The following is a 14,135-nucleotide window of genomic DNA, read 5'->3' as shown; positions in this document are numbered from 1 at the left end:
GTTATTGTAATAGGCATTTATTCTGGTCTGGGAAAGCCCGCAAGTATTAACGATTTTTTGAGTAGATTTGTCAACCAATTCATTAGATTAGAACAGTCATTAGTTTTGAAATTTAAAATATCTGCAATTGTGTGTGATGTGCCTGCAAGATCATTTATTTTAGGGACAAAGTGTCATAGTGGTTACAGTTCTTGCGGAAAGTGCGACATAAAAGGCGAATATTTGGATAATCGGGTAACATTTCCTCCGGGAAATTATAATTTAAGAAATAACGAATCTTTTCGATCAAAATTTGACCAGGCTCATCATAATCAGGACTCTATAATAGAATTACTTCCTATAGATTTAGTAGAAGATGTGCCGGTTGATTTTATGCATCTTGTATGTTTAGGAGTGACGAGAAAGTTATTGTTTTTATGGTCGAAAGGAAAAAAGTGTACAGGGCGCTTGCGACCTCATCAAATTGACCAATTATCCATTAATTTGTTAAATATCAAGAAGTCAATACCAAAGGAATTTGCACGAAAACCGCGTCCAATTAGGGATGTAGATCATTGGAAGGCAACCGAATTTAGGCAGTTTATTTTATACACTGGTCCTGTAGTGTTGAAAAAAATTCTTCCTCTGCCATTTTACCAACATTTCTTATGTTTTCACATTGCAATTGCAATTCTTGCCAATCCTAACACCTATCTCAGCAAAAATAATTACGCAGGGGAACTATTAGAATATTTTGTGAATAACTTTGGTTCATTGTATGGAAAGAAATATTACAGTCATAATTTGCACAGTTTATTGCATTTATCTCGAGATTGCAGTCGACACGGTCCTCTTGACCGCTTTAGTGCGTTTCCATTTGAGAATAAACTACAACAAATAAAGAGATTGGTCAGATCTCCATCTTACCCCTTGCAACAAGTTTGCCGGCGGTTGATGGAAAGAGAAGAAGTTGAGTTGGCTGACCACGTTGAAAAATATGAACAACTAAAATTTTGCCAGGTTGAAACTAATTCAAGTGAGAGATCTGAGTGTTTTAGAGTGTGCAAATTTACCAATTTTGAACTATCAGACAAACCAGGGAATAATATTTGCAAGTTAAAAGACGGAAGTGTTATAAAAATCCACTATTTTGTTCGATCTTCTCCTCCAGAAATAATTGGGAAAAAGTTTAAAAGAAGCGAAGATTTTTTTCACTCTCCGTGTCCATCATCTTTAATTGGTGTGCAAATTGTGAAAGAATTGAGTAATATAAGAAGATTTGACCTTAATTTAGTTGAAACAAAGTGTGTACTTCTTCCACTGGAAACAGAATTAATTTGTTATCCTCTAATTCACAGTGCAATCCAGTGACTTTTTACCATGCGATTTTCTATAGTAAATTTTATTGAAACTAACGAGATAGAGATTATCCCAATAAATTGGTTGTCACCATCAAGAGATAAATGCTGGTGGCCGCCGTTTAAATCTACCGAACGCCAATTGAAGGCCGCTATGGGTGGAGACAATCCAAGTAAACAATGGTTATCATTCGACGTGAAGGTTGTTGGAGGAGGTAAAATATTTGGTGAGTCTCCTTTTTATTGTAGTCGTGAAAAATATTTACAAAATAAATTTATTTTCTATTCAGAATCATACCAACAAGCCAAGAGTCAGCTTGGCAAAGCCTTGGATGAAACCGAACCGGAATTTGAAAGTGATTTCGAAGTGACAGGTCGTGGGCAACGTCACAAGAAAAGTCAGCGTCAGGAAGAGTCAAGCGATTCGGAGAGAGAGGATGGACTTACTAAAATACCATCAAAGCCGAATTTTTCAATTCCGCCCCCACCACAATATTTTGGTTAGTCATCATAATGTGAAATCATATAATTTGTTGCTCCGTCTGCTTATTCTGTTATGTATAATTGCACATTCTACTGGTATTTAGCTTTAGTTGGAGGTATATCGCAACGTTCAGACCGTCAAGATGACCATGAATCAGGCAGCTCTATTCATCTACCGCGTCACTCACCACCAGTAAGTGATTCCCATTCACAGCAAGAAAATGAGGAAATTACTTCCAGGTCAGCAAATTCATTGACCTTTAACAAACTCCACTCCCCATCACCACATGGTCAAATGAGAGACCTCTCCCCAAATAACATGCTGCGTCAACATTGTACCGGTGAATTGGTCAATGTTTCGAGCAACCATAGCGTGGAGATCGACACGCAGGTCGAGATAAATCAGGAAATCTCTGCAAATATAGGTAAGAAATTTATTATTTGAATAACGCGACTCGACACGGTCTTATTAAGCTAAAGATTTGTAAATATTTTTCTGCAGAATTTCAAAACTGGATGGTTAGACAAATGAATGTTGTGAAAGCCCAATTGCGACAACTACAAGAATGTGTGGACGCCTTGCTCAATAGCTGCAATTTGAACGGACAGGGTGGTGGTCAAAGTTTAAATACGTTGCCAGCTGGATTATTACCTGTGGATTGCGATTCCGACTTAAAAAAACTCGAAGATTTTGCGACGGAATCCAGGAACACATTGGTAGAATATTACGTGCAACATATTTGATAATTACTTTGATAAGTAATAAATGCATCGCTGCTGGTGTTAGTGCTAATGATACAGTATTAATTATTTATGTATTTATTTTTCAGATTCGAGAACTGCAGAGGGGCCTAGGTGCGACAAAGACGGCACAGAAGGCTACTCAGCGGATACTGTCGAAATTGTTGACGGATACGTATGCGTCTTCATATAACTGGATTGGTTCGAGAGGAGAAAAGACAGCTTTTTCGAAGTCTTTGATGAAACACATTATTTTTGGTAGTTTTCATGAATATGTTACTACTTTAGTGTGTAAGATAAATTTTTGTAACTGGTCACTCTTTTTCAGAAGCGATTCATGGAATCCCGAAATTGAGCGACGCTGGCGACGACGAGATTTCAAACGCTATTAAAGATTGGCTAAAGAATTCCAATAAACGTATTGAATCTGACAGGTACGAAGACAGCAGGATTTATTTATATGTAATTTTAAAATTAAGAATTGTAAACATTTTCAACTGCTTAAGCAGGAAACGCTTGGCAAAATCCAATGCAAATCATCCATCCGTCATTGCTGGATTCAACTCCGACGATTAATTTATACTCTATAAATTTTAATTTACTTTTGGTACCTTCTAAATTCATCTTCATTTAATTGTCTAAATTTGTAGAATAATATAGAAGTTATAAAGAAATAAAAATCGTGAACGTAAATTTTCATGTTGTAATACGTGTTTTTTTGGGGTAAATCTCGTGGCTAAATACGTGTTTTTTTGGGGTAAATCTCGTGGCTAAATACGTGTTTTTTTGGGGTAAATCTCGTGGCTAAATACGTGTTTTACTGGGGTAAATCTCGTCGATGTGGTGTGAAACTCGTTCTTGGAACACGTGTAAAGAACGAGTTAGATACGTTAAAAAGAGCGACACTTGCCCCCAGTTTAACACCAGCTCTCTACCAGTTTCATACGTGTTTAACACGAATACTGGGGTCACCAAACTCGTTCAAAACTCATGTTAATCTCGTGTTTGTGCAGGCTGGGTACATAATAATTATCCTGAAATAAAGTAAGCACATTTTTTCTTAATTTTTAGGTCGATAGTACCCGGAAGCAGATAAGCGCCGAAAAAATAGTTAAGGTTCAGAGTTACCCTTAATAGCACGTTCCAAGTACGTATGGTGGTAGTTTGGGACTATACGGTAAGTTCTGTTATTGGCAAATACCCAAATTTCGAATAGGACGAGTTCCATCAAAAATCGCCGCTGCAAAACACTTTATTTAATTTTCTGGTGCTTTAACCCAGAAACCTGTTCATTGGGTCTAAAGTACTCGATTTAGGCAGTTTTTAGAATTTCTGAACATGTAATGGTATGGTGAAAGCATTACATTTCTTGGCACCCGGTGCCTACCTTTCTACTTCGCTTATCAAGGAACCATAAGGCCCACTGAGGTCAAACTTCACACAAACCTTCCCCAGGGCATGTACTTGACTCATCCTGGAGCTTGCCACCCTACCCACACTCCGTGACCTTGAAACCTAAGGTAGGTTGGGTGAGATTTGGTCATTTTGTCACCATTTTTCAATTAGCTCGCAACAACTCTGGAAGGATTCTCTTCGCTTCTGCTGCAAAACGATTGTAATGAGCTCCATTTTCATGTACATAGGGAATTTATAATTAATTACAGGTGTAAACAATTTTTTGCAACAATGTCAAAGGTCACGAGGTCAAGTCTCACATAGCCCCATCCATGGGGTATCGTTGGAAAGGTCTCGGCGGGAGGATTCAGAGTTTATATACTTTTTAGGGTCGGGGACCACCACCTGATGGTTTAGAGGCCGATGAATTTTACTCACAAGGTACACTCACGACCTGTCGTTCATGTCCAGGGTACCCACTATGCTTTTTAGAATCTATTATGACCCTAGATGAAGGATCCATTCATATTTCCGTGTAAAACTCATATTTGGCGCCATGGCGTGGCGCCAAATTCGCCAAATTTGTAGGTTTTTATTTTTAAAACCGCCATAACTTTTGAAATTCTGGGCGGATTTTCATAAAAATTTCTAAAAATCATGAAAAAGAGTTCAACTTTCGTATGCCAACAAGCTTTTCAAAATATTGATTGTTTCAATTTTTATCAAAATTTTGAGATTTTCTTACACCTGGGAAGGACTAGGGAAATCAGAGGATGATAAATGGCCACAGCTTTTTATTATTTTATTTTGAAGGTCATAATGGGTCAATAATAAATAAATTATGAAAAGTTGAAAAAAGTTACCGGCGACCACCTTTCTGAGCCAAAAACCAAAATTTTTAATTACCCATCTTTTTGTCGTTTTCTGGGCCATACCTTTAAAACCGAACTGAATCTGTAGAAATGTCTCAGGAAAAAAATGAAGCCAATTACATTAGGCACTAATACATTAATAAATGAAGTCATGAAAATATAACGCAAGGAAAAATTTAGCCCGGATGCCAAAATATTCCCAAAAAATATCCAGATTTTTTGAGTTTTTAATTTTTTATCGCACCTTACTCGTCGATATCGGTCCAAGTATTGGCTGGATTAGATACTTGCAACATGTGAGCATAACATATAAAAAGCCGCCGGTGAAGTGTGTCATAGTTGTTTTGCTAAAAATAACAGAAACTTGCAAGATACGATAAAATTTGTGGTAAAAATGGGGTTTTAATTTTTTTTCGACACCTTGGCGTTGTCCAATCCATGTCCAACTATGCCAGGGATGTTGGGACATTTACCCTAAATATTATAATTAAAAAATATTGGATAGGGTGTGTCACGGTTTTTTCACTAAAAATCGCCGAAGTTTGCAAGATTTGAGAAATTTCGAAAAAACTCAACTTCTTTAATTTTTGGGACAAAACTGATACACTGAACCCATTCTTTTAGAATATATTATTGAAGAGGGGTGCTGCCACATTCCTGACTTAGCCGGACACGGATTTGCAAGTGCAAAGCTGGGGAAAAAATTAAACGTCCATTTTTTCGAAATTTCTCTAATATGACCTGGTGACAAAATGAGCAAATCTCACCCTGCCTACCTTAGGTTTCAAGGTCACGGAGTGTAGGTAGGGTGGCAAGCTCCAGGATGACTCAAGGGCAAGCCCTGGGGAAGGTTTGTGTGAAGTTTGACCTCAGTGGGCCTTATGGTTCCTTCATAAGCGAAGGAGAAATGTAAATCGAGTACGGCTGCCTAAATCGAGTACTTTAGACCCAATGAACAGGTTTCTGGGTTAAAACACCAGAAAATTAAATAAAATGTTTTTCAGCGGCGATTTCTGATGGAACCCGTCAAGTAGGCTTCATAAAATTGCACAAAATAAATAATATACGCCCAATTTACTTGTTTATTTGGCAACAACAAATGTGACTCCAGTTAATCTCATGCTAAATGTTGTTCACTTCGGAGTTTGCAATTACTGTTTATCAATTTTCAACTAAAAATGATCTAGCGGTATTGACGTATGGAATATAATATTGCTAGAACAATACCTACGAGCGAGGAAAAATTAATTCTAGCGAAAACGATGTTTCATTCAAAAAGATATTGTAAAATCCGAGGTATAAAATCACATTGAGTCGTATTTTTGTAATTTTTGAAATAAGTTTGACTAAATTTTAAAAAGTATTTGAAAATTTATTTTTAATGTATTTTAAAATACGTATTTTGTATTTTGTATTTGTAAGCTGGTGGTATCTTATTTTGTATTTTTCGTTTCATGTATTTTCTCCACCTCTGACGATGACCCTGTGACCTGAATTAAAGCTGACGCTGTGCCAGGACAACTTAATCAAGTAAATTTTTACAGTGTAGACGGGTATACGACTTGGTTTCACCCTATTGCTACATTTCGTGTTTGCAACTAGGGTTGGTTATCCGACGGATCGGATCGGATCGAATAGACAGTCCATCGGATCGGTTATTCCGTTAGTCGGATAATCCAATCGGATATTAAAGCTAATCCGATCCGAATCCGAGTTATCCGACGGATATCCCATCGGATCGGATAATCACCTGTAAATTTTTTGAAGGCAATTAAATCTGCTAATTATCCATGCAAATAATTAAATAATAATTAGCTTATTTAAGTAAGTGTTGTAATAATTAGTTATGTAATTGTTATTACTTAGGTAAGTAATAACAAGTATTTTTTAATCATTTACTTCATTAACTATAGGGAAGGCTAAATTAATTTGAAATTTAACTGGCAATGGGCTTTAATTACTTTATGGAAATGTAATTGTAATTCGTAATTAATGACCTGGCTTCAATTAATATTTAACGCAATTAATTACCATACGGAACTAGTTACCTCAGGTTAAAACTTGAATGCAAATTGTTTAATAGCTTGATGTCCCAGATTTTTAAATTAAAACTATTAAAAAATTACAACAAATTACACTAATTAGTTACCCTAACAAGTTGTTAGTTATATCAGCTATCTGAATTGGGGCACTTTAAGGGACAATAATCTCAAAAGTCATCGCCAGACTGCGGAATTTTAAATAATCGGATTATCCGATATCCGATCGGATTATCCTATATCCGATCGGATATCCGAAGTATCCGTCGGATTGACCCGATCGGATAAAACATCTTATCCGATCCGATGGTTCTCGGATATCTTTATCTACGATCCAATCCGATGATTATCCGATCCGATCCGACGGATCGGATATTCTCGGATCGGATAGACCAACCCTATTTGCAACGATTTATTTCCTATGGAGCTATTTTTACATACATCTCGTGTTATTTTAAGTGCAGAGTAGTTTGTCGCATATCCGATTGTATTAATTTTCAATGCAAATATTCTACTATGTACATACTTTAACCTAAAAGGAAATTTAAATATTTAGAATAAATTTAAATATTTAGAGTAATAAATATAGCAATACATTTGTGCAGTATGTACCCAGACATGTCATTTTAGCGATCACACACTCGACCACTATAGAAATCATTGCAATTACTAACAACGACACACACAAGGCGAACGCATATTTCATTGGCTTGAACGAGACTGAATTCGCCTCAGCAAAATTTATTTCCTTGTCAGACTTGGACATTTTTCTGGCAGAGAAAGTCATGAAGTCCTTTCTTGTCAAGGCAAACTTAGCCGAGTATCGTTGCATGTCGGCGTTTTTATATTTTCGCCACTGATCATAAATTCCAGATTGAACAAGCCTCCCTAACTCTTCCGAGAACATCGGGTATAGAAAGTTCCTCCTCCCGTGCCACGGAACTAGACTGACGAACGGCGTCATGGCATGATTTCTAAGGACGATCGGGTCAGCCGAAATGGACAAGGATTCGGTGAGGGTATTCAATTGGTATGCTCGATCAAGAATAATGAGTGGAAGCTTAGGAAAAACTGATGTCCCATTTCCCGAGTTGACCCCAACATTTCGACTGATGTTGGACCCAATTTCAAATATATTTCCGGTTAAGAATTTGGTACGCTGATCCAACGTTTCGAGGAAATTTGTTGTGCTTGGAGAGTTTGTCGCTCGCAATAAATCAGGAATTATTGCTGCACTCAGGGTAGATTGTAGGGTAGATATGTTGTTAAAACTTTCGAAATTTGTTGTTACTTGGGACATAGTAACGACGTCGAAGTTAGTCTGGTTCAAAACATCTGGTAGTTCTTTAGGAACGTTCGGAACTCCTATTGATGTCAAGCATGAGTAGAGTGCACCCTGGTAAAAGTTTCCTAAAAGAAAGATTGTACTGTACCAGAAGCCTGCGAAAATGAGGACCCGACCATTTTTAGAAAACTTTCCCAGACTCATGTCAGATTGCCCCAAAATTGTTGAAATCGTGCGAAACAGCTGATTCCAGAGGGTGAAGAGGATTTTAAAATAACCATCTCCTCTGCCGGAATTAAATCCTGTCAACGCTGCTACCACACCTATTATCATGGCAGCATTTAGTCTCCAAGTCCACGTGTCGAAGGGCATGACCAGTGTCTCAAATGACACCTCCCTTTTTGGAACAAGCACCACGAAGATGAACGGTATGTAATTTATGGCGTAATTGTACCAGACCATCTTGGTTAAAGATCTCTGGATTATATTGAGTTCGTTAAACCTTCTATCCGCTAAGGTATCATAGATGGGCGTGCTTGCGATGATCACATGTCGAGAGAAGGTCCCATCGGACGCCACATCAGCTCGGTAAACTTCTAGTGAAAAGTTGTTTTTCCAGGATGATTGATTGGGCACACATTTGGGTGGGACGTCTAGGCCAATTATTTTGCGTGTCTGGGAAACTATGGCGTTCCGGAGATTCTGCGTATTCAGCTGTTCCCACATAGTAGATATATCGCTAAGTTTAGAGATATCGGGAATTGTGGCTTATGTCTGACGGGAAATGTGAGGCGATTCGGGAAATTTTATAATCCAAGTGGATATAGGTAGGATTTTCGTTGGCGAAAATAATGGCATCAAATATTTTGGCTAGGATGGCGGCTCTGTTGTTGACATGTCTTTGTATTGGCCCGTCATGCCGAATTGTGGGAGTGAGGAGGAACGTGATAAAATCAGTGTGACCTAGTCGAGGACGAAATCGTGTGATTTGAGTGTAGAGAGATGAGTTATAGATACGTAAGAGATTGTAGTGGGAATCTGTGGTAGCCCAGTTTTTGAGGTGATCGAGAAATCGTGGTGTGTATGGATTGGCGGAAATTATTGTGCAAAAATTCTAGTCTGGGTTTGATCCAATTCTTCGAAATCTGAGATAAACTGAAGGGTCCGTAATTCGAATATTGGTTTATGCAGGAAACCATGCGATTCTAGCGGAGCTAGAAAGAGTACGAAAAGGGAGATAAAATTGGTTAAGTTCGCCATATATTTGTGCACATTACCCATTCAAATTGAAAGCACTGAGCAAAATCTGGCAATTCCCTCTGCGAAAAGAGACTATGGGTACAATTGTCCTACTCAAGTTAAAGCCAAGATAAGGAAATAAACCGTCGCAAACGCGCATACGGAAGTAGCTTCAGACTACTTCACCCCAACCACTCCCATGACATCGCGAAAACACTCAATTTCACTCCATTTCACCTATAGATTCAATTTTTTTAAATCTCATTTTGCCCCGACCACACCCCCTGGCGCGGAGGGGGTGTGGCACAACTCGGGATCACTTCATTTCACTCTATTTCATAAATAGATCAAGTTGCACTATAAATCTCATTTTGCTCAGACCACACCCCCTGGCGCGGAGGGGCTGTGGCACAACTCGGGATCACTTCATTTCACTCTATTTCATCCATAGATCAAATTGCACTATAAATCTCATGTTGCCCCGACCACACCCCCTGGCGCCAAGGGGGGTGGTCCGGTTGCCCCCAAAAGTTGATAGGATCCTCCCCCTAGGGTCATATGTATAATGGCGAAAACCGATTTCGATTATCTCAATCCGTTCTTCCGTTATCCTGCTGACAGACGGACAGACAGACAGACAGACAGACAAAGTCTTCGCATAAAGTAGCTGAAGCTACTTAACCGTCGCAAACGCGCATACGGAAGTAGCTTCAGACGTACTTCACCCCAAACGGTCCCACCACAAATCGGGAACACTTAATTTCACTCTATTTCACCTATAGATTAATTTTTTGTAAAAATCTCATTTTGCCCCGACCACACCCCCTGGCGACGAGGGGGTGTGGAACAACTCGGGAACACTTAATTTCACTCTATTTCATCTATAGATTAATTTTTTATAAAAATCTCATTTTGCCCCGACCACACCCCTGGCGCCTAGGGGGTGTGGCACAACTCCGGAACACATAATTTTACTCTATTTCACCTATAGATTAAATTGCACTAAAAATCTCATTTTGCCCCAACCACACCCCCTGGCGCCGAGGGGGTGTGGCACAACTCCGGAACACATAATTTTACTCTATTTCACCTCTAGATTAAATTGCACTAAAAATCTCATTTTGCCCCCACCACACCCGCTGGCGCCGAAGGGGTGCGGCAAAATCGGGGAAACACTCAATTTCACTTAATTTCACTTAATTTCATTTAATTTCACTCAATTTCACTTAATTTTACCCATAGATTAAATTGCACTAAAAATCTCATTTTGCCCCAACCATACCCCCTGGCGCCGAGGGGGTGTGGCACAACTCCGGAACACATAATTTTACTCTATTTCACCTATAGATTAAATTGCACTAAAAATCTCATTTTGCCCCGACCACACCCCCTGGCGACGAGGGGGTGTGGAACAACTCGGGAACACTTAATGTCACTCTATTTCATCTATAGATTAATTTTTTATAAAAATCTCATTTTGCCCCTACCACACCCCTGGCGCCTAGGGGGTGTGGCACAACTCCGGAACACATAATTTTACTCTATTTCGCCTATAGATTAAATTGCACTAAAAATCTCATTTTGCCCCAACCACACCCCCTGGCGCCGAGGGGGTGTGGCACAACTCCGGAACACATAATTTTACTCTATTTCACCTATAGATTAAATTGCACTAAAAATCTCATTTTGCCCCGACCACACCCCCTGTCGCCAAGGGGGGTGTGGTCCGGTTGCCCCCAAAAGTTGATAGGATCCTCCCCCTGGGGTCCTATGTATGATGGCGAAAACCGATTTCGATTATCTCTATCCGTTCTCCTGATATCCTGCTGACAGACAGACAGACAGACAGACAAACAGACAGACAGACAAAGTCTTCACATAAAGTAGCTGAAGCTACTTAATAATTATGCACGTGTACTGTAAATGGTCAATTATTCAAAATTCAAGTGTTTAGGTGCATTTATTAATACTCAGTATGAAATTATAAGGTTTGCGAAAAGGTATCAATACATGCGGAAAATATATGCTAAATAATTTACTTAAGTGAGCAAAAAAATGTTCATGCCTTTGTTTGCAAGAGGCGGGTTGCATACTTATCTACGTAGCTCCGAAATTAACTGCATAATTGGTGCCGTTTATAAATTCAAACTGATAGCCCTAATGCCGACAAAGCGTTTGTCACAAAGGGATTAAATTTTGTAAACTTTTGTCGAATCGGACATACATGAATTAGATGATCTAACACGTACGCATAATGCATAACACGTATTGAAAGATTCAAGGTGTTACTTTGATATGTCCGGGTCGTTAAAATTAGCTAGAAATTGAGAAATTATGCCAAATTTGACTAAATTTGGTTTGTTGGATTGATCGACTACGAGAAATGTACATATACCTGTTTCACAGTTTAGTTCTTGTCGGGGTTTTGGCAACCCCCGCACCCCCAAAAAAACCACTATAATAAGTATGCAATAAATAAACATAATATATAATAAACCGCATTAAACGTACATACGGAAGTAGCTTCGGTGAATCCTCACCTCCGGGGAGGATTTATGAGTTCAACCTCTTTACCCATCAATTTCCATTCAAATTTCATTTCACCCCAATCTTTGATTTTTATTTCTCTCATTTCACCCCAGCCATTCCCACGACAAAGTGTGAGCACCAGATTTCTTTCTGTTTCATCTATAGATTCGATTTTAATGAAAATCTCATGAAACCATCGATTTTATTTCTTTTCATTTTATCCCAGCCACACCCACGACAGAGTGCAAGAACTTTATTTCTTCCTATTTCATCTATAGATTCAATTTCAATGAAAATCTCATTTTACCCCAGCCATCGATTTTTTTGTTTCATTTTACCCCGACCATGAGATAGCAGGAACACTTAATTTCACTTTATTGCTTCTATAGGTTCAATATCAGCAAAAATCTCATTTTGCCCCGACCACACCCCCTACCTCCGGGGGTGGTCTGATTCACCCCAAAAGTTGATAGGATCCTCCCCCTAGGGCGATTTGTATGATGCCGCAAACCGATCTTGATTATCTCGATCCGTTCTCCCGTTATCCTGCTGACGGACAGACGGACAGACAGACGGACAAAGTCTTCACATAAAGTAGCCGAAGCGACTTAATAATATATATTCGCGACTCATATCGCCTCATCTAATTAAATAGAACTACACATTTCAAGTGGGTCAATTGATGGTCTGTACCGAAATGAAAATAAGTTGAGTGACTAGTTCACTTTTTTGTGCTGTGCAAAAAGTCGCGTAGCCAACTCTCGAGTTATTTGGGACGAAGAGTACATAAATACCCTGATCCTGGCTGCATGATCCATACAAACCGATAATAATGCTGCATAAACAAGGTAATTATGAATATTTATAGTTTATTGCCAGAGAGCTAAAACTTGTCAAGAAATAAATAAAACGAATTAGACATCCTTCTTCTTCTTCCAAGATGATTGATGTCGTAAATAATTTATTTAAAAGATGTCATCACTTTCTTCCCTGTTAAATATGTCGGGGCGATGGACACGTATGTGTCATGAATCAGAAATTTACATGCAAAATATTTGTAAGCATTTTAAGAGATCCGGTTTAGTTATGTACGTGAGGAATTACTCTTACTTGCATTTCTCATCAGAACTCAATCACCAATATTATAGGTTATAAACCTTCTAAAGGTAATTTGGTAAAGGAAACTCTATGTTAGACTTTTTTGTCCTCTAAATCCAGGAAATTCGTCAGGTCCGTTCTAGTCTGTAGAACACCTTGTGGATTTGTATATAAGAAAACCCTGCAGCTAAATAAAGAGATTCTATTCTATATCATTCACGCAACCTACTTGTCGCCAACACATTCATTTTACGCTACTGCTCATCGGATTCATAAACTCCACACATAAGTATCATTGCATACATCAATATTTGGCTCCCCAGAATCGAAACCCAGTTAGTCCATGAGCAGTAATTCGGAGCAGGAGCCACATCCTCCTCCTCCCACTAACGATCCCAACACCAGTGTTACCTCTGAAGGCCGTTCAACACGACGACGAGGACCACCCCCTATTGACGTTCCACACATAGCTCCAACGCGCCGAGTTCAACGTAATCAGGATTTAAGTTCTGTACAACCTGGGCAAACCCAAGTTTCTGACTTATTATCTTCAAGTTCTCAAAATCCTGGAGCTACAGCTTCACCTGCAGGATCCAGCAGCTTTGCAAGTGCCCTTAACTACTTCACTCAGTCTGTTGCACCTCCTCCCCACGACGAGTCTCCGACTCCTAAAACTGAATCTTCTGACGAAGAGTCCTTAGAGGACTTTAGTGATTCGGTTGACCTCGACGCCATGGGTGAAGCTGCATTTAATCAAACCCTGGCCGCCCTCAAATCCAGGGCCAATTTGCAGTACTCTGCGTTTGAACATCATGAAAGCGGACTTGCTCCTTTATCCTTGACCGACGCCCAGCTTCATGTGGAGGATCTGAAGGAATTGGGAAAAGACTTGACCGCTCTTCATAGAGCATGTTTCACCACTTTTACAACAGCTAAAAAAGATCCTGCTGCAGCCGTGACGCCGTTAGAAGATGCTTTGGAACGATATTCCGCGGTGCATGCAATCTTTGCTCACTCTCGGTCGCAATTCACTGCACTGGTTCGTACTTTGACACCTATCACTGGAGCTGGACTCAAGCCTCCCAAGCTCTCTCTTCCAACTTTCAAGGGAATTCAC

At 39.2% G+C, this 14,135-nt stretch overlaps 1 protein-coding gene across 3 annotated transcripts; it reads left to right on the top strand.

Annotated features, from left to right (window-relative positions):
- Nucleotides 1-1,099: 1,099 nt before the first annotated feature.
- LOC118435534 lies at nucleotides 1,100-3,570 on the top strand. 3 transcript variants are annotated; one of them, XM_035851713.1, is made up of 7 exons: nucleotides 1,100-1,564; nucleotides 1,628-1,837; nucleotides 1,925-2,245; nucleotides 2,323-2,537; nucleotides 2,651-2,819; nucleotides 2,890-2,995; nucleotides 3,071-3,570. In XM_035851713.1, the coding sequence occupies exons 1-7, from the start codon at nucleotides 1,360-1,362 to the stop codon at nucleotides 3,135-3,137; spliced, it is 1,293 nt and encodes a 430-aa protein (XP_035707606.1). In that variant the 5' UTR covers nucleotides 1,100-1,359; the 3' UTR covers nucleotides 3,138-3,570. The 3 variants fall into 3 exon arrangements, with proteins under 3 accessions (XP_035707606.1, XP_035707605.1, XP_035707604.1); XM_035851712.1 differs by having other exon boundaries at nucleotides 1,100-1,837; nucleotides 2,893-2,995; XM_035851711.1 differs by having other exon boundaries at nucleotides 1,100-1,837.
- Nucleotides 3,571-14,135: the final 10,565 nt, after the last annotated feature.

The sequence above is a fragment of the Folsomia candida genome, unplaced genomic scaffold (genome assembly GCF_002217175.1).
Source record: "Folsomia candida strain VU population unplaced genomic scaffold, ASM221717v1 Fcan01_Sc005, whole genome shotgun sequence".
Taxonomy (NCBI): domain Eukaryota; kingdom Metazoa; phylum Arthropoda; class Collembola; order Entomobryomorpha; family Isotomidae; genus Folsomia; species Folsomia candida.
The sequence above is the reverse complement of the archived record's forward strand: the minus strand, read 5'-3'. Positions and strand labels throughout refer to the sequence as shown.

Coding starts and splice junctions, on each gene's coding strand:
- LOC118435534 (XM_035851711.1), top strand. CDS start 1,360: ATGCGATTTTCTATAGTAAATTTTATTGAAACTAACGAGATAGAGATT. Junction 2,246..2,322: donor GGAAATCTCTGCAAATATAG/GTAAGAAATTTA, acceptor ATTTTTCTGCAG/AATTTCAAAACTGGATGGTT. Junction 2,538..2,650: donor CGGAATCCAGGAACACATTG/GTAGAATATTAC, acceptor TTTATTTTTCAG/ATTCGAGAACTGCAGAGGGG.